The sequence below is a fragment of the Falco peregrinus genome, chromosome 5, assembly GCF_023634155.1.
Source record: "Falco peregrinus isolate bFalPer1 chromosome 5, bFalPer1.pri, whole genome shotgun sequence".
NCBI lineage: Eukaryota > Metazoa > Chordata > Aves > Falconiformes > Falconidae > Falco > Falco peregrinus.
The window spans coordinates 78090047-78114264 of record NC_073725.1 but is presented as its reverse complement, the minus strand read 5'-3'; the positions used below and the strand labels follow the sequence as shown (position 1 = coordinate 78114264).

At 52.2% G+C, this 24218-nt stretch overlaps 1 protein-coding gene across 1 annotated transcript in view; it reads right to left on the bottom strand.

Moving 5' to 3' along the window:
• LOC101917653 (ankyrin repeat and fibronectin type-III domain-containing protein 1-like) overlaps positions 1-24218 on the bottom strand; it is a 209135-nt gene that overhangs the window by 56637 nt on the left and 128280 nt on the right. The window contains exon 4 of the mRNA XM_027791883.2: positions 14728-14768. Within this exon, the coding sequence (XP_027647684.1) occupies positions 14728-14768 (41 nt within the window). The remainder of the gene's footprint in view (positions 1-14727; positions 14769-24218) is intronic.

Here is a 24218-nt window from a genome sequence, read left to right as displayed (position 1 = left end):
GAGTCACATTTTCTAATGAACACATTAGCACAGCCCTGGAGCTGGTGGTGACAGGTAAACTCGCTGCAGAGAGCCCCAGGCTCCCCGCGCTGAGCCGGGCTCAGCAGGAGACGGGGGGCTGGACCCCGGCGAGACGGATGCTCTAAATTAGGAATGAAAACATTCCCCCCCTGCTCGGCAGAAGGGTATGCTCAAAGTGAGCCCTTGTCTGGGGCAGCCAGCGAGCGAAGTGAGGCGACGACGATAGCTCCACTGGAGTCCAAAATATACTTGCAACTTGTTTTGAATTACTTTATGCAGAGCTTTAAAAAAATGCTTAAAAATTTCCATCCAACCTGGCTGTGGAGCTGCAGGAGGACCCTGGGTTTTGTTTCCACATAGCCAGTGTGGTGATGCTGATCTGAGTTTTTCCCCTGAGTAGTGAAAAGAGAGAAAACTCAGGGAGGGCAGTGCTGAGAGGAGCAAGGGGGACAACAGCCACCCAGCAAGCTTTGACAGTGATTTTGAGTGATGACTGCAAGGCACCCACACCAGTGGCTGTAGGTGGGAGCAAAGCTCCCTCCCAGCATCCCAGTCTCTGCTGGAGTGGCTGCCCCAGGGTGCCTGGACCCCACGGACCCATCAACCTTAGATAAACCCACAAAGGTAATTTGCTCTGCAAGCACCGCAGTGCAGCCTCCGCCGGTGCTGAAACCTCCTGCTCATGGCTCAAATCAGCGCAACTACATTACAAACAAACCTGTAGGAGGGAGAGGGAAAGAAAGAATCCCTCGAGGAATCTGCGAGGCACTGGAGGAGCTAAAAATAAATGCTGACAACAAGTCAATCTAGAAAGAGAAAACTAAAATCCCTAATAATAGAGGGTTGCCAGCCGGAGGAAGGAGATGCCCGGTACCCCATGCTCTGGCTCTGCCTGCTGAGGCTCCCACAAAGAGTGGGAGCATGGGGACCCCTGCACATGTCACTGTGGGACCGAGGGGGCATCGTTGCTTCTGAAGCAATGGTGGGCTACCTCCAACAGAGCCCAGCTCTCAGGCAGGGAAACTGGCCACTGAGGTTCCTTGCTGATTTTTATCTTTGCGTTTTCAAATTCCCTCTAAAGATGGGCCAGCTGACTGCAAGGAACCAAGAAGCTTGCGCCAAACTCCCCAATCCCTCCTCTGCTCCCTTCCAAGCTCCAGAAACAAAGCCAGATCTGTCCTTTCCAGTGCTGGTCACCATCTTTCCCACATCCCTCAGATGAGATCAGTCTGGTCTCAGGACTCATCTCTGTAGCCATCAGTGCTCGGCTCTGCTATTCACCTCCTTCCAGGCCCCTCCAATGATGCCTGCCCCAATCCAGGCTTTCCTCCCTCCTGAACACGTGCCATCACAGGCAGAAACCTCGGAGTGGGGGCCACGGTGATCTCACAGCTATAAGGCAACAGAAACATTCTTGGAGAGTGTATAAAAGACTCCGGATGGCAATTTGCTTGCAATGTGAAATTCAAATGTGAATTTCAGGACTTCACAGGACCAGAAAAATCTGGTCTGGATGTGATCATGGTAGATGAGAAGGGTGGAACAGCCTTGGGTTTATCCACCAGGTACACAAGAGAAATCCAAGCCCACTGGAAGGTCCCAGCGCAAGGGCAGAAACCTGTTCTTGTCCTCCATGTCCCCAAGGCCAGCAGGGGAGAATGCAGCCCCAAAGGCTTCATGGGGAGAGCCCCCATGCTTGTGGCTACATTGAGGGGAACATCTCTGTGGCCAAGCGGAGACATGCTGCTTGCACCCATCTGTCCCCAGGGCCTGTCCCCATCCTGGCCACAGCAGCCCTGGCACAGCCCACCTTCTGGTTACAAAGGGCAGAGCTGGAGGGACAAGCAAGGACAGGCCACCTGGGAGCAGGGGGACCGGAGCAGGAGGTAATTTGATGACTTGCACTTGCCTCCCCCAGCCCGGCGTCAGGCTCGGGTGACTAATGCTCCAGGAAGGGGATGCTGCTCTCCTGCAACGCCACACGCTGCTAATCCTGCGGGTTTATCTGTCACTTCCGAGCACCAGCTGCGGGAGCCAGCACCATCCTGCCTGGCTCCCCAAGCACTCCCGCGGGAATCACATGGCCTCCGGCTCCTACCAAGCTCTGCTCCCAGTGTGCCTCCCAGCTTCCCTGTTCCCCATCCCAGCTCCTCCTTTCTCCCTCTTTTTCAATAAAAGCTCTAGAAAGAAAAAAGGGTGTCGATGGGGTGTTTGTTTAAACGAAATGAAAATGAGCTGGAAATGAGTGGGAGCCTTATCAGCCAGCACTTACGCCTCTCCTGCCTAAAAGCTAATTGCCTGTGCTGGAAGGGGAGAGTAAAGCTACAGCCGGGATGGGGGCTCGTACCCAGGGTCACTGCAGAGGCAGGGCACCCCGCCGTGAGGGCAGGGAACCACAGAAGCGTGTGAGTCCCTGGCTTGGGCAAATCTCCCTGTGACCACCAGTCCCCAGCCCTCCTGAGTGCATCCCCACGCCACTGCCACATCCAGGGACCCCCGTATCCCCTACCTCCATCACCGAGCAGGGACAAGCAGCTCGCCCTAACCTGCCCATCGCCTGCACATCCAGCATCTCACCTCCATCTCTGAAACAAGAGACCCAGACAAGGTCAAAAGGGATGTGCCCAGGGACAGGGACACCAGCCCCTGGGTCCCCATGGGAATGCCCACCCAGGCCAGTGCTGGTTCTTTGCCCGGGAAGCCCCACAGGCAGATAACCTGCCGCCAGCAACAGCCTACACTGGGCAAGTGCTGGGGGGGCATGTGGCTCGGCAATAACCCAGCTCTCCAGCTCAGGAATGTCCAAATAAATACAGAAATACATAAAAAGGCCATAAATAAGGTTGCCTGAGATGGCTGTTTGTCTCCCGCCTGGCCAGGACCCCCTCTCTCCCGTTGCTGTTTGCCTTGGCAGATGACAGCTGGGTAATTTGTTTCCATTGCAATGAAGTCCTAATTAACTGGAATAAACTTTTTACACTAAGTGTATTTTTTTAACAAACTGGCTCTTTCAGAGCCTCACCGAGACCTGATTGATGCATTTGAGGGGAGTGGAAACACGCTGGGTGCTTGGACATTAAAGCTGCAGTGTCTGAGCAGGCCAGGGCTGAAAGGGCTCTCTCTGTGTTTGGGAAATCAAAAATGACACCTCTGATGTCGGGAGCAGGATGGGGATTTCAGCGTGGCCTTTGTGTACAAATATTTAGGATTTCACATTCGCTGTGGCTGACACCCTGTTCAGTATCTCTGCTGCTTGGGTGAGCAGAGTCTGGTGGCTAAGAGATCCCCCAGGACCACGCTGTGCACCGGTGGGAGGAGGTGGGATCCATCATGCTGCACTCGCTGCCAATTGCAGTGAAGCACACCGCGATGCACGTGGTCCCTCCAAGTGACAGCACTGGGGGCTCCGGCCAGCCAACAAAACCCCAAAGGCAGGACTCCACAGGATGCTCTCAATGAAACAGGACCAACACCTTTAGTAGCAGCCATGCTGCCTCCTCCCACCTTCAGAAATCAACTTCCTCACTTGCAAAGCCAGTAATTTGCAGCAGCAAACCCAAGACGGTTAGAAACAAGTTAGAAGTCTGAGATTGGTTTCTGGTTCAAACCAGAGCTTCCAGCAATGCTCACCAGCTGGGGGGAGGTGGGGAGACACAGAAGTTTGATCAAAGCTCGGAAGCAGAGTCCTCCTCATCCTGAGAGCCATCCAGTTGGTCTGGAAATGGCAAAGCTGAGTGGCTGCATTGCAGAATAGGGATCCAGCACAACTGGGCTTGGCAACCCAGCTCTGACACAGGTGGTCAAGATGCTGTGTGCGAGCAGAGGGGCTTACTGAAAACATCTGGGAATAATGGAAACATCTGGAGATAGCAGCTCTTGTGCTGTACCTTCTTTGGAAAGATTGCTGCCTAGAGCTGAAGGACCCGCAGGACAAGGAATGCTAAGCCCACATATCTGCTAGATGGTGGCCTAGCATCCAGGACAAAATCTTTGATTAAAAGAGGGACAAAAGAGGAACGCAGTGGGGAAAAGATGACTGAACTACCGCTGGCACTGGTGGCCCAGGGCAGGCACCACGCTGCTGTCTCCACCGGACTTCCTGCAGGGTGGAGAACTGCGGCACTGCACAGCTCCATGGTAGGGCCTGCACCATGACGAGCCCCAAGCTGGAGCTGTGTTTCAGCTGTCTAATGAGATAACTGTATGAATAATAAGCACTTCTGGAAAACAAAGCATCTCTGACATGTGAGGGGAAGAATGAATGCAGCTGAGCTTTCCCTCCCTGGGTGCTTTTTCCTTCCTACCTCATACCGCAAAGAAAAATCCATAACAGCCCCGCTTGAGCACCGTCAGCTCCAGAAGTTTTGTTGAGGCATTCAAGCTTTTTGGAAGGCTTGGCTTTTCTATTTTTAAATGTAAAAATGGGATTTTGCAGGCCCTGGGGGTCCTTTTGCCTCCTTCTCCAGCCCAGTTCCTCAAAGCACTGCATGCATTTCCATTTGCTGCAGGACAAGGTGTTTTCTTGTGGCTGGGGGCTTATAGCAGCACTCCCACACCCCTCGAGTAAAATGCCCCAAAGTCTCCCTGAAATCAGCCTGTATATACTGTCCGCAGATCGATTCAGTCAAGTCTTTAATTAGTTATAAATACCATTACTCAGTGTTTCTTCAGGAATTATTATAGGCTCAGCCTACCTTCAGCTGCATCTTCTGGGTGTGTCGAAAGCCATGAGTGGCAAGGCTGATGGCAGAGATCTGAGCCAGCTGCCCAGGCTGCCTATACAGTCTGTGGAGAGGTGAGGCACTTCTGGAGGAGGAACTAATTTCCCCATAAATTAGATGGTGACGCTGGAGGTGGTGCCCTCTTGCATGATGTCCCAAGCCTGAAGAGACAACCAAGTACCTGCACCCTCGTCCCAGCCCACTGCACATCTCCAGAAGTGACCGCACCACTCTGAATCCTCTCTTTGTTAACGCCAGAAACCTACGGGAAAGCTCAAAGCCTTAGATCTCACCTCTGCGCACATCGCTTTGTCAGGATGAGCAAAGACAAGGTATTTTCATCCTTTTATGTCCTTAGACATATTGTTCCCTGAGCAATTTAGCATTATCTACATGTCTCCCCACAGTCTGCTCTGTAGAGCCCAAGTAAATCAGCATATTCAGCCTGATTATCCTCCCAGAGGAAGGAGCCAGGGGATAAACACCAACACCGCAGCTCACGGAGACCCGGCTGATTGCTCTTGAGGCTAACGCTGTCATTTCCACCACCACCGGCAATTTTTGCTTCTCAGGAGCTCAGGCTGCTCAGAGAAGGGCTGCAGAGTCACTACCTACAGCATGGGCTGTGACGAGGTCCCAGGAGGAGCAAGGGAGACGACTGTGAAGTTGGGAAGAGTGTGGATGTGTTTGGAAGGACATTGCAAACAGCTGGTCCTTCCCTGCCTGCCAGGGGTCTTAGGAGCACAAAATGCTCTTCTATAGAACAGCATCACCGGCAGCTGAGCCCCAGGCACCTCCGGTGCTGCTGCACAGTGAGGGGCTCAGATACCAGCCAGGTGGCCATGGGGAGCATGGTCCTCAGCAAGAGTAAGCTTCTGAACAGAGTGCAGGCTGGTGCACTACTGATGGCTCTGTGGCCCAGCTGTCTGTCTGGCACTGCAGGTGAAAGCATGGAGGGAAAATACCAGAACTGCGTATTTGAATAAAAAGCTAGATTAATCTGAGGTTGTTCCAGGAAAGGGAATCAAGAGACCTTGCTCGTGCTGTGCTGGTGGCCAAAGCAGCAAGCTCTTCAGAGGATGCAAAGCAGCGAGGTTGAGAAAGGAGGGCAAGGAATGGGAAATTTTTACTCCTGAGCAGAAATTTAATGCACTTGACACCACTGAAACCTGCTACGATGATTTACTGATCAGAAAGCTCTGCGTAGGAGGGGTGGCAGGGAAGGAAGAGGAGGGCACTGTATACTTGCAATACATGCCATTGTATTTTTTTCTTTAGAATCACAGATCTTTTAGCAGTCAGTGCTTGAAGAAATACAGCTTTATCTTCTCACCGAGGACTGGGGAGAGGCACGGCACATCATACCTGAGCCAGCACAGGACTACAGCAGCTCAACCTGAAATATATGTTCTCCACGGATAGAAAGAAGTAACATGTTATAAAGGATTTGGGTCTGCGAGGCACATGCTAGGAGACTCACAGAGCCAGCAGTAAAACACCACATGCATTTCTAAACACTATAGTTGATAACTTTGCAATGCAGAAGTCAACACACAGCAGGTGACAGAAGGTCAAGCAGTCGCTGGCCGCCCGGAGAGGCTGGCAGCAGTCCCCACGGGCCAGCAAGAAGGTGGGGCAGGCAGCACTGCGCACGCTCAGTACTGCAAAATGCCTGTTTTCCACATCCCAGGGAGATGGGATAAAACTGTCAAGAAAGACTTTTTCAAAAGTAGAGCGAAAAAATAGAGTTCTTTAAGGGGAGTTCACTGAATGTCTGTAAAGTCCTAATTTCATGGTTAGGAAAATGAGCAAGTCGGTTAAAAATACCCTTTGCCAAATGAAGGCTCAGAGGGGAAACAGAATACACACTAAAGAGTGGTCAATACAAGTTACAATGTGTAGGAAACTGATAAGGGAAACTAAAGAAGGGGAGAATGCATGGCTGGACATGCAAAATCTACTATTGGGAGCCAAACAAATTCTAGCAATAGGTCCATTTATAAGGAACAATAGGACCATTTTCAAGCAGAGGCTGCAGGACTGCTCATAATGATGCAGAAAAAGCAAACCGTCGATAGATATTTCTTCTGTGTTTGGGGAAAAAGGAGAGTAAAGTACTTCCTAGACAAGATGAAGTTTTCCTAAACCATTAGTATCCTCACCTACACCCAAGGCAGCCAAACAGCACTAAGCAGCCAGCACAGATAACGCGTACCCAGAGCTGGGGAGAGTTTTCTGGGTTCTGCTGCTTGTTTTGAGCAAACTTTGGTCTGCCACGTCCAGATGGCAAATGGCCCCTTCACAGCTATATTCACAACCAGCAGTGGAGATGACCTAGTTAACTACTAAATGGTCAGCCTGATAGAAGACCCAGAAGGCAGGGCTCATCTGGAATTAAATTAAGATATAATTAAAGGATGTAAGTTATAATTAAAGTCAGTCGGCCTGTCTTTGTGGAAAAGAGATCTTGTCAAATGAGCCAAATGTCACTCTTTAGTGATATAGGCTCAGCTGAGAAAGGTACCATGTACGTTATGGCTGTGCAGGCAGAGCGCTAAGTGCTTCTTGACATTCTGATTTTAGGAGATAGTGCTATACAGTATCAATAAAGCACATTAAATAGATTAAGAGCTGTCTGACAGGTCTCAAACAGAAGTCATCAATGGGGAATCCTTAGCAAGGCTCCATGGGGAGCATGCTAGTTGATATTTTCATCAATGATCGAGAAGAAAATACAAAATCCTTGCTCAAAAAAATTAGCAGATGACAGGAAGATTGATGTAATGGTAAATATTGATGAGGAGAGAGTGAAATGTGGGTTGCTTGGTAATGCTGAACCCATTCAAACACTGTAGATGTTAATCCAGCCCAGTGCAGAATGACACACCTACAGAGAAGGATTTCAGGCCGTATTTATGAACAGGGACTGTATCCCAGACAAGAGAGAGCCTCCAGAAAGGCTCAAGGGTCACCACGGGTGACCAACCCAACACAAGGCTCTAATGTGATGCTGTGATGAAAAGAGCTGATGCAGTTCTTTGGGGAGAGGAGAGTTACGTGTATTGCTCTGCTGAGACTGACACAGAAACACTCCTGCAATTAAGGTGCCCACATTTAAAAGGGGCACTAAAAAAGCAGAGAGGCTGGAGGGATGAGTCACAAAATTGATCCGAGGGATGGAGAAAATATCTTACTGCAAATGAGCTATATTGAGTTTATTGACAAAAACTGTGCCACCCCACCCCCAAACCAAAGCAGTGCCAACCACTTTCATCCAGCGAGACGCTCAGAGATCCAGGGACTGGGAGCTGAAACCCAACAAGTTCAAATGAGTTTTGGGTCAGGATTAGATACCTCTCAGAGATCCTCAGAGGATTAGACACCTCTTTGAGGGCAATCACAACCTCTTCAGCTTGCCGAGAAGTGTGTGGGCAGCATTTACACCCCTACAGCACATGGGAGGCCAAACGGCGTGATCTAATAGACCCTTTCATACCTAAATCCCACACAAGTGAATCCCAGTGGATAGCACGAGCTCTGAGGCTAACCCCTGCGACTGTGGTGAAGATGGGTGACTCAGGAGATAGCACCAGCCTCAGAGCAATGAGGAGCTGGGGTGGCACAGGGCAGCAAAAATGGGTGCTAGCTCCTCGAAGGCAAGGTTCAGAGCTAGACATCTGGCTAACTGTGAGGAGTCCCTGTCAAGTCTCATGCCAGAAATAAAGCATGCAGGAAAGGATCTCTTGTAGCTCCTGGAGAAACACCAGCAGCTGAGCAGCTCGGTACACACCTCGACCCACTTCTCCCTCTTGGGACCTGGCTGTGGGACCGATGGCTGCTGTGGGAGGGAGCCTTACATCCCATGCCAAAAGCATCTGTGTTGACTCACTGCAGCAAACACTTTGCTCTCTTGCTTAGGGGAGAATGCAGTCTCGGTTATTTTGTTAAAAAATGCCCATCTTCCTACGCTCAATTCCCTTTCCATGATTAATGCAGAGCGTAGCAAATGTGGAAGGGCTGCAGCTGGTGCATAGGTGGCTTCTGTGCTGGTCTCGGAGCTGAGCTGGCAGCGTCGTCCTCCCATCGCCCAAGAGGGGAAGGCAGACACGGGCTCAGACCACAGAGGCAGGCAGATGCCATTTCAATGTTTCCACCAAAGGACCATGGACCTCCAGCAACTGGGCACCAAGCAGCCAACCATTCCCCGGTTTCAGAAGCAGCAGCAAGGAGAGGTACCCCATGGTGAGTGAGGGGATCTGCTCCTACCCAACAGCACGGCAGAGGGACAAGGGCTGAGGACCAGCCCCAACCCTGGTCAGGGATCCATGCGGCCAAAAACCCAGCCAGCACTACCAGAAAAGTGCCCAGCTGATGGGAACACGCACCCTTTGGTTGGGACAAAAGGAAGCACAACATAAAGACACCGAGCCCTTGTGTGGCAGTACTGGAGACAGGGAATCAGGGCCAGGCAGGTTTTTAATTGGACTGAAACTGAAATTACAGGGGGGGGCGGAAACCCCAACCCTGCTTTGGTATAAAGAAAGGGGCTGGGGGGATAGGAGAAAAAAGCCCTTCAAGTTTCTATGACAACCGGCACAGTAGGAGCCTACATCGCAACCTTGCTTAACACGTTAAAAGCTGCACAGAAACAACAGAACCCAAAACTTTGCTCTACGACCAGGTCTGGGAGGGCCATTCCCAGACAGAGGGCAAGCATGCTGCAAGGGGGTGGTCCGGAGTCCCCTGGCCTGGGCACCCAGAGCAGGGCAGTAGGGGTCCAAGCAGCCCCAACATCTCCTCTTTCTGTCCCTTGGGCTCGAGGGACTGCTGAGATGGAGTGATTCCTTGTCCTGACCTCCCTCGGGCCAAGATATTTAACTCTGGGTATCGAGGGCCCTGGTGCCATCCAGGGCATCTCTGTCCTCATAAATCTGCAGATTTATGCGGGAATGCAGAGCACCCCTCCACAGTCCTCCAGCACCAGCAGGCATAGGGGTCCAGGGTGAGCGCTCCCACACAACAAGCAATAAAAAAGAAAATTAATAAGAGTTGTATTCATTCATACTTTACAAAAACAGTGGTCTTCAGCAGGAGCTATCAGGCACATAAGCTGGTGCTGCTCTCCCAGGCTGCCTGGAGAGGTGGGCAGCAGCAGGGCAGCTGGACCCTTTGCACGGGGCCCCGCTCGCTTCACTGAGCATAGCTCAGCACCAACTTTCCCAGCTTCAGAAGCAAACAGCAATATTAGCCTGGGCAAACAGCCCAGACACCGCAGGGCAAATCAACGGGGCTATTGCCTCCTTGATCCCCAAGCTTCCAGCTGGTCTCTGCCAGCACCGCTCCCACCATGGCTGTGTCCCGTTCCCCCCGCAGGCACGGAGCAAGGGGGAGCCACAGCCAGTGCTCCTGGCAGCACTGCAAGCGTTCCTGGGGGACAAAACCATTCCCAAGAGGCTGGAGAAGTAGACGACCCTCCTGTCCTATCCAAGGCTCTGCAATGGCACACTCCTGCCCCTCAGGGAGCTGTCACGACTGGAGGCACTGCACAGCCCCAGCCTGGCACACCAGAGCACCCACCGCCCTCCAAACCACCAGGTTTGGACCTCCTCCACCAGGGCAAGAAGCAGCACCAGCCCTCCCAGGGAAGAACCCCTGCCCCAGAGCAGCAAAGTCTCCAGCAGCCTTTCTGGGCTCAAGGCGTTACTGAAAGAGACTGGGCCACCTTAGTTTAAAATATCAGGATGCCACAGGGCAGGAAACGCCTTCAGAAAGCCAGAAGGAAAGCAGCAGGACTGTTCAGAGGCTCCTGCGCCTACCGCAAACATCCACCTCTCCGCCACATCGTGAGCTACCTCCCACCACTCACACCTGTTTCTGCTAACCCTCTGCTCCCTGTCTTCTCTGGGCCATCTCTGCTTTTCACCCCCAGTCTGGCATTTGCTGAACCATGACATTTCTCCAAAGCACCTTTCCAGGAGCCCCTTCCTTTCCCAGCACTCTGAGCGGCTTGAAGCCCCTCCACCTGCCTGGAACTCAGGCTCTGAATCCGCCGGCCAAACCCCAGAGGCAATATTTTTTAAGCTTGCTGTGAAGTTTCAGTTGGTCAGACCCTGCTGCTAGGATACCCTGACCAGCATTGTAATCTTCTTTACTTAATTACATTGTGTGTGGAGGAGCTAACTCCTCGACTCTTCAGAAAACTGGCTCAGCCAGGCTTTGGGGTTGGAAGCTAGGAGCCCATGCTCATGGTCCCATCTGGAGGGCTCTGCACCCCTTCAGCTGCAAACCTGCACCTGCTCGGGGGTCACCCACCCCACACACAGAACCCAGCATCTCTCTTCCACCCTCCACCATGCTGCCATCCCACTGCCACCAGTGATGCTGGTGACGGCACTTTGTCCTTTCCTATGGCCAAAGCTGGGAGAAGCATTCTCCAACCTTTTGAAGGTGGTTTTGGAGCAGTTTCTTGCAGCATTGCGTATCCCGTGGCTTCAGTACAGAAAGGTGGCCTTGGTACTGCTTCTCCTACCCCACCGCTCCCCTTGCATCATCTGCCCCATTTCTTACTCCCCCCTTTCCCTGTGCATCCTCCTCCCACTGCTTGGTGCTTTGTGGGTGAACCTGAGCTACTTTAAGAACATCCCAGCTGAATGACTCTCAGCCACTGCAAAAGAGTATCTGCGTGTTATCATCATTACTATAAAATAACAGCTGAGTTAAGGAGGCAAGAAAATGAACACCCAGCTTAGGAACACATCTAGCTTATTATGATGGCCCTTAACGCTTCCAAGATGTAAATACTGGTTTCTAGATCCTTAAGAACACCACGGTTTTACAAGATAATGATTCAGCAACACAACACTCACTTTCATCTAAGTGCTGGCATGGAAAGGTTTTAGTCTAAGAGATGAAACATTCTGCTTTAAAAGCAGGGTGACAACGAATTAGCTGCAGAGACATTTTGGCGTAATGAAGACTGCAAGGCAAAACAAACACAAGCTACTGCTTTATATAAGGTGGTTTCAAAGGTTCCTGCTGTGTTTACACCTCTGAGGCTTAAGCACAGAAGGCGGGTGGCAGTCTTTAATCTGAAATGGAGACAGAGCCACGAGATGCCTGTATAAGAGGGTTGTGGGATTCTGCTGGAGCAAGAATGGGCTCTGAGACATCAGGTCTCTTCAGCGTGGCCACATCGTCCCAAGGGACCAAGCAAGCGGATCAATGGAGAGCATTTTGTGTCACTACAGCAGTGTCTCTCTTGACACCTCAAAGTGCCTGGCAAATATTAACTGTTCCCAAGTGACGACTCTCTTGACAGATGAGCATTGCTCTCAGCAGAGGGGACAGCATGGGGAGGGAGCACAAGCAGCTCCTGCAGCACATCAGTGACACTTTAATTAAAGCCAGGTATTTCAGTCTACATTTGCTAGGGGTTTTATGATTGTTATTAGTACCAGAGTTTTTTTCTGGGTTTGAAGAAACCGAGTTCCAGTTGGTGCCTGACACTGAAGAGCAAATGTATGCCAGGGGGAATTAGCAAACAACCAGCCTTTCTCGGCTCCTGTCAAGACACTTCCAACCAGCCCTGCCAGGAGAGTTATTAGGCAAAAGCACCTGTTCCTGGAGAGCCTACTCCTGTCTCTGAGCATGGTGCCCCTGGGTCTTCAGCCAGCAGGTCCCTGCTCAGGGAACAGCCTTGACAAAGCAGTCAAGAGCCCTCTGTCAGAAATTTGGAAGGACCTCTGGAAGCCCAGATATTCTAACAATGTTACAGCTGTATTAGCAGCTTCCAAAATTGGGGTGACAAAGGAGCAAGCAGCTCAGGGGCTGGACTTAGCCCATGAGGTGTTTCTTCCCTGGTCTCTATGAACGCTGGCCAGATCCCAGGCAGAGCAGAGCTGCAGGCAGCACTGTGATGGGGAAGGTAAGTGCCCAAACTGCATCAGATGAGAGTTAGTAGCTCACGAGACCTTCTGCACCAGCACCCACCGCTCTGACCCAACAGCTCTGCAACGTCAGTGAGGTGGGAAGCCCATGTTCTCCCACTAAAGGCAGAGAAACATCCCTCATTTCTTTGATGAGATGGGCCATAAAAGTAGCACTATAATTGTTGCTACCTACTGTTAAAACCACCCTTCAGGAAAGAAAACCAAAGGGTAAGAGCTTTTTATATATTTCCTCCAAATCTCTTACTCAAAGCCTCACAGATGATTCAGCTGCAACACGGATGCTAGAGGTGCTTCCATCTTTTCTAAGCCTGCTTGTCAAAACACACACTCTACACAAGCACACAGCAGCACTACAATAAGAAGCATCGAAATATTAGACAACTGTTGGTAGAGGTCACAAAAGCAGAATTCTAACTCCTTTGCCAAATGTGTGTTCATTTTTTTATTGTGCCCATGATGACTCCACAACCTCCTGGGATATCCCTCTGATCTCCCAGAAAGCCACGCAGGATTAAACAGCCTGGGAAATGGCTCTGGCTGTGTTTTCAGAAGTCTTTAGCTGCCAACGGTCTTGAAAAGTCGATCAGCACTGCCTTGGGGTGAGGGGACAGGGGAGCGCCCTGAAATCAGGCTTTTCAGTACGGACCCAGGAGAGCAGCACTGAGTTTTAAAAACTTTTGGTGGCATAAAGGAAGAGGAACCAGCAAACAACTGAAGAACACACCGGCACTCAACACTTGTGCTCCCCATCACAGACAGCGAGCAGGTAGTTCCATGAGGTGCCCTGTGACACAGCCTGCCATGCCCAGCGTGCCTCAGACATGCCTTCTCTGATGCCAAGAGTAACTCAGACCGAGGACGCTGCCTTGGGTGCTCACTGCATGCTCGGACACCGCTGGGAAGCAGGAATGTTTTGGAATGCAGCAAAGAAAAGAGCAAGTACAGAAAGACAGCGAGTTTTGGAGGAGAAATTTCCCCAACCCAGTTCCTTCTGCATCTTCCAAAAATGCTCTCCCCTGACAATCCTGTACATCAGAGCACTGCTGCACAACTTCAAAACCACCTATGGCATTTTTTTCAGAAGAAAAAAGGTGATAACATGAAGATGTCCACTTCCCCAAACAGAGCAGGAGCAACACAAGGTCCCACGTGCCAGCAGCACAATACACACCTGCTCAGTGGTCAGGGCCAGAACCAAACCTCTCAGCATGGCTTTTAATAGAGTTTGCCATTATCCAAACAACAACGGTATCAAACACATCCTTCCAGCACAGAGACAACCTTCCTGCCTCAAGGTGCAGTGCTGCAGCGAGGGTCTGCAAACACTGGGTGCAACAACGTAACTGGCCTGCGAGTGCAAGCTCTGCTTGTGTTTTAATATGGGTCTCAGAGGCTGACAGCTCTACACACTCCGCTCTCTACTCGCTCACTTACGGATGTTGCAATCAGCTCAGAGCCGTGGCCGAGGGCACCCACTAAGTAACCAGCCACTTATGTTAGGGGGGTGATTTGCAGATCTTTGTTTGTGTTCATGAACATGGTAGCTCCAGAGAGCCTCTTCCTTTCCTCACACCCCTGCAGCTCACCGTGCTTTACAAAACACAACGGATGGAAAACAACAGGCATCAACGTCAAAGCATGGGCTGTGGAAGACGTGCTTCAATATCAGCCCGTTGTGACACAGAACTAAACCCTTCAATTCTCCACAGCAGCTCAGCTATACAAACCCTGGAGCAGAGGGAGCCAGAGGTGGGAAAGGTCACCCCTGCATCCCCTGCTCCCAGCCACCAGGTCCCGGCTCTGTCCCTCAGGCTCAGTCAAGCTGTTGTGATTCTTTCTGACCTGATTTAATGATTTGCATATGCCCTGAAGCCAAAATGATTGACAGCCCTTGTACTGTTATCCTCATTCGTGTAATTGCAGCAGCTATTCTTGTACATTGAAATGTCTAATCTTAGCAAGCCACAGAGCTGCTCAGTAACATGGACCAACCGGGAATTTCCATGCAATTACTCACCACGACTACTGGCACTTACTTTGGCTGGTAAAAGTCCTTCTTGTCTGCTGACCCCAGGCTCTGCAAGACACAAAAGACAGATGTATTTCTTTAACCCTTTAAGCCAAGCAAGTATCATTGACAAAAAGATGTGTGGTGAGCAGGAAAAAGCATGATGCTTTTTGCTACCCAGAGGGTATGTGTGGGCTGGCTGGACAGGGCAGGCAGCTCGGACCTCCAGCTACCAAGCACACAGTAGACAGAGCCCACAGCAGCTAAGGATGTAAAAATAAAGAGTCAAAGCAGAAGTGTGGGGATGCATTAAGTCTGAACCCAACATATTCAGGCACATCTGTCTCTCCCATCACCTGCAGAAGCATGGTACCTTGTGTCAGGAGGGGACACATGTCCTCTTGAGCCCACCCAGCTGGAAAGAGGACAAAGTGCAGGGTTGGCAGAGGGTCTGAGCAATCACCTCCTGCAGAGACCCTCTGGCAGGACAGGGGACTGAGCCCAAGGCCAGGACCACAAAATTCTTCTGCCAAGAAAAACGACATCAGACCCCAAACACATGCAAGCCTGGGTAGCAGAGACAGCCTGATGCATGCTCAAGTTCCCATGCGCTGCCAATCCACCAATAGCATGGTCTAGTGAAAGTTTGAGAGAGTCACAATCCAGGCTGCCGGAGCACCAGGGTCCCCTAGGAAAACCCAGCCAGGCTAAGCCTCCCCCCAGGGAGCCTGGGGGACTGTGGGCATGCCGCAGACCCCACTTTGGGTGCAAAGCGGGGCACATGTATGACACACACAGAGTGCATGCATGCCCTGCCATGCCTTGCCCCGCTATCCAACGGGGCCATATACACCCACATATGCCCAAATCTCTCCCCCAATGTGCCTTGTCCTGGAGGCAGTGCGGTGGAGGCTGGCCCCCTGCCCTGCTGCAAGCTCCCAGTTCGTGACATGCGCTTGCCCAGCACAGAAAAAGCCCCCGCCACTAAGGGATGTGGAGGGGCATGCTGTGCCTGACATAGCAGGATGCTCGCAGTGGGCAGTGCCGGGACAGACAGACAGACAGACCCACCAAACCTGGGTGTCAGCAAAGCTGTTGCACCACCAGAGCCCTCTCCTCCTCCTCCTCCTGCTTTCGGGGATGGTCTTCACCTTCGCGCCTTGCCAACATGGGGGGCGGTGGGCATGCCCAGCCACCCACCTTGCCCCCGTCCCCCAGCAAGCGTGTGCCAGTGTGCGTGCACGCTCGCGGGAAGCATGCTCAGGCTCAGGCTCTGGGGCTGCTGTTGTAGTTTTGCTCCGTGGTTGCCAGGCAATGGCAAGCAGCAACACCAAAGCAGCAGGAGCAGCAGGGCCGAATGCTAATCAGGGGCACAGGAACTCTCCGGGTGCTCCTACCCTGGGACTGAAAAGCAAGCAGGGAGTGCCCTGGCTTTAAGCAGGCAGGGATCCACTGTCACCAAAAGATCCCTCCAAAAGGGACCTGTGGCCAAGCCAGCGAGATGAGGCTGTGGTTCACTGGTGACTGACCCTCTCCCTGGAACAGGTGTGTTGCTCGGGCACCAGCATGGGGAGGCTGCAAGCAAACCCGTAGTGCGGGATTACCTGGGTCTGGATGCATGCCACCCTCTTGCAGATCTTATGGGCACACATCTGAGCTCCATTGTGGGGTAGAGCTGGGAGCACACGAGGAGCAGCCCTCTGAGGTCAGAAGATCTCCTTTGCCCATGTGCCAACCGCCATGTCAGTGTGCAAAATCTCTGAGCTATCCCCACTGGCCAGAGACAGCAGCACCCTTTGGCTCTCCCACCTGCTCCCCCTCCTCTGACACGACAGCAGCAAGAAGCTACAGCAAGGCCCCACAGGGCTGGTGGCCAGTCACCAGAATGGGGTGCTCCACCACTGGCACAGGCTGCCCAGACAGGTGGTGGAGTCTCCAGCCTTGGAGACATTCAAAATCCAACTAGATGGTCCTGGGTGTCCAGGACAACCTGGCATAGGTGGCCCTGCCCTGAGCAGGGCATTGGACTGGGTGATCACCAGGAGATCCCCAGATCTCCTTAACCATTCTGTGCATTCCTGAAGCAGCAGAGAAACAAGTACAGCAATAACTGCACAGAGCAAATGCCCTGAGTGACGGGACCTGTCCTTTAAGCCCACAGCCCATCTGGGAACACCTTCTCTCCCTCAGGCACAGCATTCCTGTAAGGTATTTCCTTAGTTCTTTAAACTCGACACCTAAAACAGAGTGCTATGGATTGGCTGCAATAAGGCTCATGAGCCAGGACAAATTCAGTTCCTTCTGCTACCTGTGCTAGCAGCGATCACAGAGAACTGTTGACATTTAAGAAGAAATCACTTGCAAACAGCTTTCTTAACGTTATTGAAACAACTCATGGAAAACCTGCATCCCACACAGTCAGACTCTCCACCCAGCCACAGCCAAAGTCTGTGGGGAAAAGCTCCCATCAACCGCACAGCCAGCTCCAAAGTAACTGGCCTTTCTGATAACTGATAACAGCAGGAAACAACACTGGCACTCTTCTACCCTTCTGAAATGCTGCGAGGACTATCACTGTCACCAATATTCCCAGCACACAAGATGACAAAATCTGCAGCAGCCCCTTCACACAGCCACAGGTGTCACAAACATTAACCTCCCCTTGACTCTTGCTAGGATGGAGGTGCAGATTTCTGAAATGAATCCCTAACAAGGAAAAGCCACGTGGAAAACCTGGGGAAAAAGAAAAGACCACCTTGCAAGTTCAGGTCTTGCAGAAGGGAGGTGGAAGAAGCTCTAGCAAAGCCGTGCACCCTGTGCCGGTGCCATGCCATGGCTGCAGGCAAGCAGCACCACGGGCACGGCAGCCTGCCGCTCCTCCGCACGCTCCACAGCTCACAAACCACTGGCAGGATGAGCTACATGAGCACGCTAAGAGAAGGGCTTACCTTGAGCTTATCAAGCAATTATTTTTTAAGAGTCATGGAAAAGTGAGAAGTTTTTATCTGGAATAAAACAATGAGACACTAACTTTGCAAAGAGGAAAAAAAAATACACCAAACAAAACAAGGAGTGATCGCAGCAATGATTAGCCAAAATAGCTGATTTTGAAGCTTATTAAGAAAATAGCAAATTAGGAGGAAAAGCAGAATTCCAGCAATGTGTCCAAGGAATCTGGCCTGCAGCAAGACCAGGAGTTGTGAATCAGCTCCTGGCTCTACCACCACCCCAAGGTTTGGCCTTGAGCCATTTCTTCCCTCTTCATGCCTCAGTTTCCCCATATTGCCTGCACAGCCCTTTGCCTCCTTACTCTCTTCCCAGAAGAGAAAGGGACCATGGCCAGCAGTCAGATGAATTTACGCAGGTCCATCCCACCGCGTTCCATTTCTTTCTCCCGAACATGTACAACACCAAGGTGGCCGTGGATCCAGAGGGCTCTGGGAGCGCAGCAGGGAAGCACTTGGCTACAGAAATCACCAGCTGGGCAGGATAGCTTGCTGGGGACTGGTGGAGGTAGTGCCTGGGCAGAAGAAGGTGGTCAGGGCCAGCAGCAAGACTCAAGGCAAGGACATGTTTTCAACTGCCTCTAAGCGAAATCCTCATGAAGAAGTGGAAGGAAGAATAAGCACAGGCACACATGGTGTCACAATAGGAGCCGCGGACAGGGACCATCCATCAAGGAGATTAATAAACCAAGGTAGAGGATAAACCAAGGACACTGAAAACTGCAAGTAAAGCAGCACAGAGCCATCAGCAGGAGGAAGGAGACAAGAAAGCAGTGATGCCCTAAGTGACCACAGGGCACCTTGGGGCTGGCCTGACTGCACAGTGGTTCACTATGAAATGTAGCTGTAGTAAAAATAAAATGCCCAAGGCATTTTGCCAAGGGCAGAGACACCACAACATCCCCGCCAGGAGCACTGAGAGAGCTCAGAGCAGCACCTGGAAAGGTCCTCCCAAGCAAGGGAGCCTTCACCGACAGCGTGAAGATATTAATAAGAAAGCACTTACGGAATCGGCGATGGGAGGCTGTGGGCAAGACCAAGTGTGTGCGCGCTACATGAAGGGGCAGCAGCCAAAGCATCTTCCCCGGGGCAGCAGTGTAGGCTGTGACAGTGCCACCAGCCACCACCCTGGTCCCACTGCACTGGGTACCACAGTCTCAGCCAGCATCCGCAGGAGGGGAATATTATGGAAAAGCAGTCAAGGGAAGGATGGGATGTAAGGAAGCAGAGTGGGGTAAAGGGAACACACAGCCTGGATCTTAGGAAAACGTCCTGGCACTGAGCTTGAACAGAGTTTGAATCAACTCCAGTGGGAGGGATACAGCAGCATTTCTAAGGGCTTTTACGAAGCCAGCTAGATAAACCAACACAGAGAGGACAGTTCCTGGCCTTACAGTGAGCTGGGACTGGTTTTGTTTCTTCTGCCTGTGCCTGGAGACTGAAAGAAGCAGAGAGCTCCCAAAAACAATCAAAAGCTGACCTGGCTTCTGGGAGGAAAGATCAATTCCTCCTGAACCGATATGGAGGCTTTTATCTATGCAAGCATACAATAAAAAATCAAATGCCTGCCTGCATGCATGCACTGTTGTTGGCTGATCTACAGGCTTCCAGGAGAGTTGTCTGCTGGTGGCTCCTGTGCATCAAGGCATAGCTGGGGACTCCGGAGAGGCACAGCTTCAGTGTGACAGCTCAGCTCCCAGAAGTCCAGGAGCCCCACAGGCTCCTAGAGACCTCCTGCTGCTGCTCAGGATGCTGGGGAGTCCCTGGCCTTCCCGAAAGGGAGGGAGGGAGGGAAGCATCCCCCCAGTTCAGAGCGCCCTGCAAGCCCCAAGCCCCACTGCAGCATGAGTCACCCTCCAGCGGGACCCGCTGCGCTGCTTCTCACTTGCTCATTTCATTGATGACTCAGGGTTTAGGAAGCACATTTTAAAACCCTTAATGAAATAATGGAGAGAGTAATTTTTATCAGCGTGTATTTTTAAAACAAGTACTCCAAACGATGCTTACGCCCATCTCCCCCCTTCCCTCCTGAGACAGGCAAGTGACTGTGGCAGCATGGGGGCAATATGGAAGGGCAGGAGCAGCCCCCACCGCCCCGGTACCTGGCGCTGGGCAAGGCAGCTGCCAAAAAGCTTCCAGCATACACCCTCCATCGCTCTGGCATTCACACTCTTGCTGCCAGCAGGGCCAGGAGAGGAAGGTGGGACACCAGGATGTTGTCCCAGGTGATGTCCTCAGAGCCTGGTGCTGCCCCCAGAGCCTCGCTCCCCCCACCCCCCCCAGCGCATGCCTCCCAAGACTCTGCCCTTTGGGATGCAGCCAGGCACTGTCATTAAACTCTCCTCTGCAGAGAGAAAAACCACCCAAGCAGAGGCAGCAGCAGCAGAAGGGGACACTGACACCAAGCCCACAGCTCATGGGTGCCAGCACCCAGCCTGCCAAGGAGCGGGGTTTGACTGCCAATATGACTAAGAAAGTGTTGTCTCAAGGTCATTACCACTGCTACCCTCTGCGCCTCCCCATACAGGAATACCTGAGCCAGGCTTGCACTGCCCTCGTTTTGATGACAGGACCGCTCTGTGCGATGCTCAGAGCCCCTCTGCTCTTGCAGAAAAGTGCAAGATCAACATTGAAAGTGCAGTGTCACAGGAACACCTTGGAAATGCTATGAGGGAAAAGGAAGGCAATGGGACACCACCTTTCCTGGTGCTTTTACACAAAACCAAGATGAACTGAGAGGCCGGAGTGAATTTGTTATCCATAAAGACCCATGCCCAGGTTCTCAAAAAGCACCTCTGCAGAGGTGTAAAAATGCAGCCTCCCTGACTAGTAGAACAACACCCAGCTGCAGCTAGGCCATTGCTAAGGCTTGTCCAGTGGCATCAGAATCAGTGGGAAGACCTCTCGTCTTCCCAGTGGTGTTTCCAGCACTGTCCTTCACGACCCTTCTCACCAGGGCACGGTGATCACACGGACATGCATGCAACGACCCAGCTCAGTCCAGCACTGCGAAACATGCTTCTTTACCTACTACATTTTGTACAAAATGTAAGGAACGTTTGGGCTTGTCTCTTTATTTAAAACATGACCTATGATTTTCACAGACTTTGCAAACCTGTGAGAATCTGGGCCAGCATGAGTGCCTGAAATTATTCCCTTAATTTCACGTTTCAGGCACTAAGTAAATGATTTTGCAAGAATCATATATTTAACAAGCCCAAGTTACACAACATACATAAGCTACCAGGCAGACTTCCCTAGGACAGCTCATCTCCAGAGCCGGCCTCGCTGGTCCCTGCTAAGAATTAGCACAACATGCTGCAGGCAGAAGAGATGACGCTGATTTAAGGACTGCTCTGAATTCCGAAATTCAGCCAGGCTGAGGAGATAACAGACATGGGGTTGGAAACAAGGATGCTCCTGGAGGGGCTAAGGCAGAAGTATTGTATTATTTATTTATTCATGCCAGCAGACATCAATCCTGTTGTACTTTTTCCTCTACTAAATGTTGCCAAGCGTAATCTCAGCTCATCTTTTTCTGGGCTGCGTCCCTGGGAGAATGAAGTTCTTAGCAAGGCTGAAGAAGCCTCATGCAATTATTTAGAAACTACAAATACTACACCAAAATAATCCCCAAAGACAAGCGGCTGCTAGCAGGTGGCAGCTTTCTAAGTCATTCCAATAAAATCTGGCTCAGTAACTCCCAGTGTAATCAATGCCCACACAAACAAAAGAGAGAAAAACCGAGGGATGAGTTATTTTTCCATGCTAGAAGAGGATTCTGCAAAACAAACTTGTGAGCCATCGCCGACAGCAGTCTATGCCATAAACCTGCCATCCACGCCTGGACACCTGCTGGCACCTCAGCACCTGCCCCAGCGGCCACAGCATCCCCCCAGCTGGGTTCCCAAGCTGGGCTGGGCAGATTCCAGGGGGATTTGGGCAGCGGCTGCAGGCACTTGGCCCCCAGGGCAGGACAGGGTTGGGGGACCAAGGCTGCACAGCCTGTCCCCTGCCATCCCGGCTTCTCACCCTGGTTCTCGGCGGTTTGTGCTCTCAGGCGCAGCCATTCGTCAGGCTCCGCGTATCTGCAACATGCTGCATTTATGAGTAATCGGGACTTGATGCCTGACTGTTGGAAGGGGAATAAAATTCAGAGCCTGGGATGCGGGAGGGTTGTTTGGGAGGAGGAGGAAGGAGATGTCATGCTCCCTGCTCCAGCCAGCAGCATCCCTCCAAGCAAGGGCTGGCCCACCCAGAGCATCCCAGCGCTCAGCACACCATACACCATACACTCCCACCTCCCTCCAGCCCCCTGCCTCTGGCACGGGCTTGGCCCAGACACTGAAGGGCTGTGGGAGTGCAGCCTCCTCCCCTGCAGACACTAGTGCCCCTCCATGGGTGCCAGCACCCATCCTGCTTGCCATCACCACCTGCCCCCAGTACCCTCAAAACAGCCCTGCCCCAGCACTGCCAGGGCCCTGGGCTAACACAGCCCTGAGTGTCCCTGAAACATGAATTTCAAGCCAGATGAACCCTCAAACCCTAAACCTGAATTTCAGGCTGGATTAACCAGATTGCTCAGTCCCAGATCACGATTATAACTCCTGCCTTCAGTGTGGTGGTGCTGCAAACCAGCTCACACCCGGGAGGGAGCTCTGCACCCCAGAGGTCAGCCTTGCTGGAGAGTAGGTCCCCGGTGAACTATGGGGGTGATTAAGGAATGGAGAACAGGGGTGGTCAAGGAAGGGTAGGTTACACGGCAGAACGAAATCTGGTGGCTGGGGAAGAATCAGGCCAGGGCAGCAGCACTGCCTGCGCAGATGGAGACATGGAAGGGGCTGCCTTGAGGGAAGAAGGGAGGAGGACACGTGCCCCAGGGAATCAGAAAAGGGCCTCAGTCTGTCGGAGGATGGCATTTTGGCAAAGGCAAAGCACCACTGGACCATGGAGGGATGCATGAGCAGCCAGCGTTTCTGCAAGTGCCAGCCCCAGCCTCTCCTGTCGTGATCCTGCCTCCTCCTGCTTCCATTACAAAGGCTCCGAGGAGGGGGCGGACGATTCCCCGCAGACCCGACCCAGCCAGGGGAGGATGCCAATGGCTCTAACACGTTCATTCTTCAGTGGCTAGCTCATCCCAGCCCAGCTCTGGAGCGAGAGCCTATCACACTCGCCTGCAAACAGCGCTGACCCTGTGCACGCACATGGGGCATTGATGCGCATCCAGGATGGGCTTTGAGTCCAATGGAAGGTGGAAAACATGCTGAAAACTAGAGAAAAGTGCTTTTGGACCATTTAGGGAGGTAGGAGGAGGGAAACATGGCTATGCACAGGAGGTACACTGAGGCGATGCAGGGAACAGAAATTAAGCCCTGCAGCCACCCCCCAGTAGAGCAGCTCAGCCCGCACCTGGGAGCTGGAGGAGCTCGCGGTGACCCCCAGGCAGCTCTCCCCACCACAGACACCACAGACCTACCCAGGAGGAGGCCCCGTGTTCACTGGCTCCCCTGGCCAGCGCATCCTGACACCACACTCCCCCCCAGGTCCTCTTACCAGAGACTCAATGCTCTTCTCTAGTTGCTCATCCACCCTCATGTCTAGGACCCAGGAGGGGAGACGTTAGTGTTTTCCTAGGGGCTGAAATGCAAACATAAACCTGGTTCTTTGGAAAATGGACTTTATCTTCACCCAAACTGTGACCCCCAGGAAAGTGATGAGATGGCTTCTCCTGGATGGCAGCCTCATTACCAGCCCCTTGCTCCAGAGCACGTCTCAGCAGCTCACCCTGGCCCTGTTGAACTCCCCAACATCATCAAATTCTGCTTCCTCCTCCTCCTCAGAGCACACCCTCGCAGGTGCATTGCACAGAGGAGCAGAGATCTACACAAATATGCATATTGGACCACAGAGGATGGGCACCAAGCCCCAGTGCCACAAGGCACACTGGCACAGCCACAGAGCCCAACGACCCCCCTCCTCCCTCAGTCTCCTTCCACTCAGCAATTAATCACACACAAGTGAGCTGGATGCAGCACGAACCCTCACAACCAACTTTGGGCTTCTCATCAGCCAGGGCAACAAGGACAGGCTTCGTCCCTGAGCCTGCCATCCTACCCGGAGGAAAAGTAAGCCTGCTAATGAGCATCTGCCAACACCCCCAATAAACAAGTCCATTTGCACTCCATCTTTCATTCGCCTGCCACCATACCTTCCCTCGCATTCCCACCCCGCTCAGCATCTCCCCCAGCCTCCTCCCGCCCCTGCTTTCCCCAGCCAAGCTTCTTCCCAGGCCACACTCCCCATGCCAACGGGGGCTGCTCACCCGCAGACCCCTTGCAGCTCACACCACGCTAAGGCAGACCCAAACTTCAAAGCATTTCTTTTCCGAGAGCTCATCCAGGAAACTTTGTTTTCTCAACTTCTATTGTACTGCTACATGCCTGTAAAAATTAATTTATGCACATATACACATGCATGCACGCACAGCCTCCCTATTAAAAAGTTCCCCTTTCTG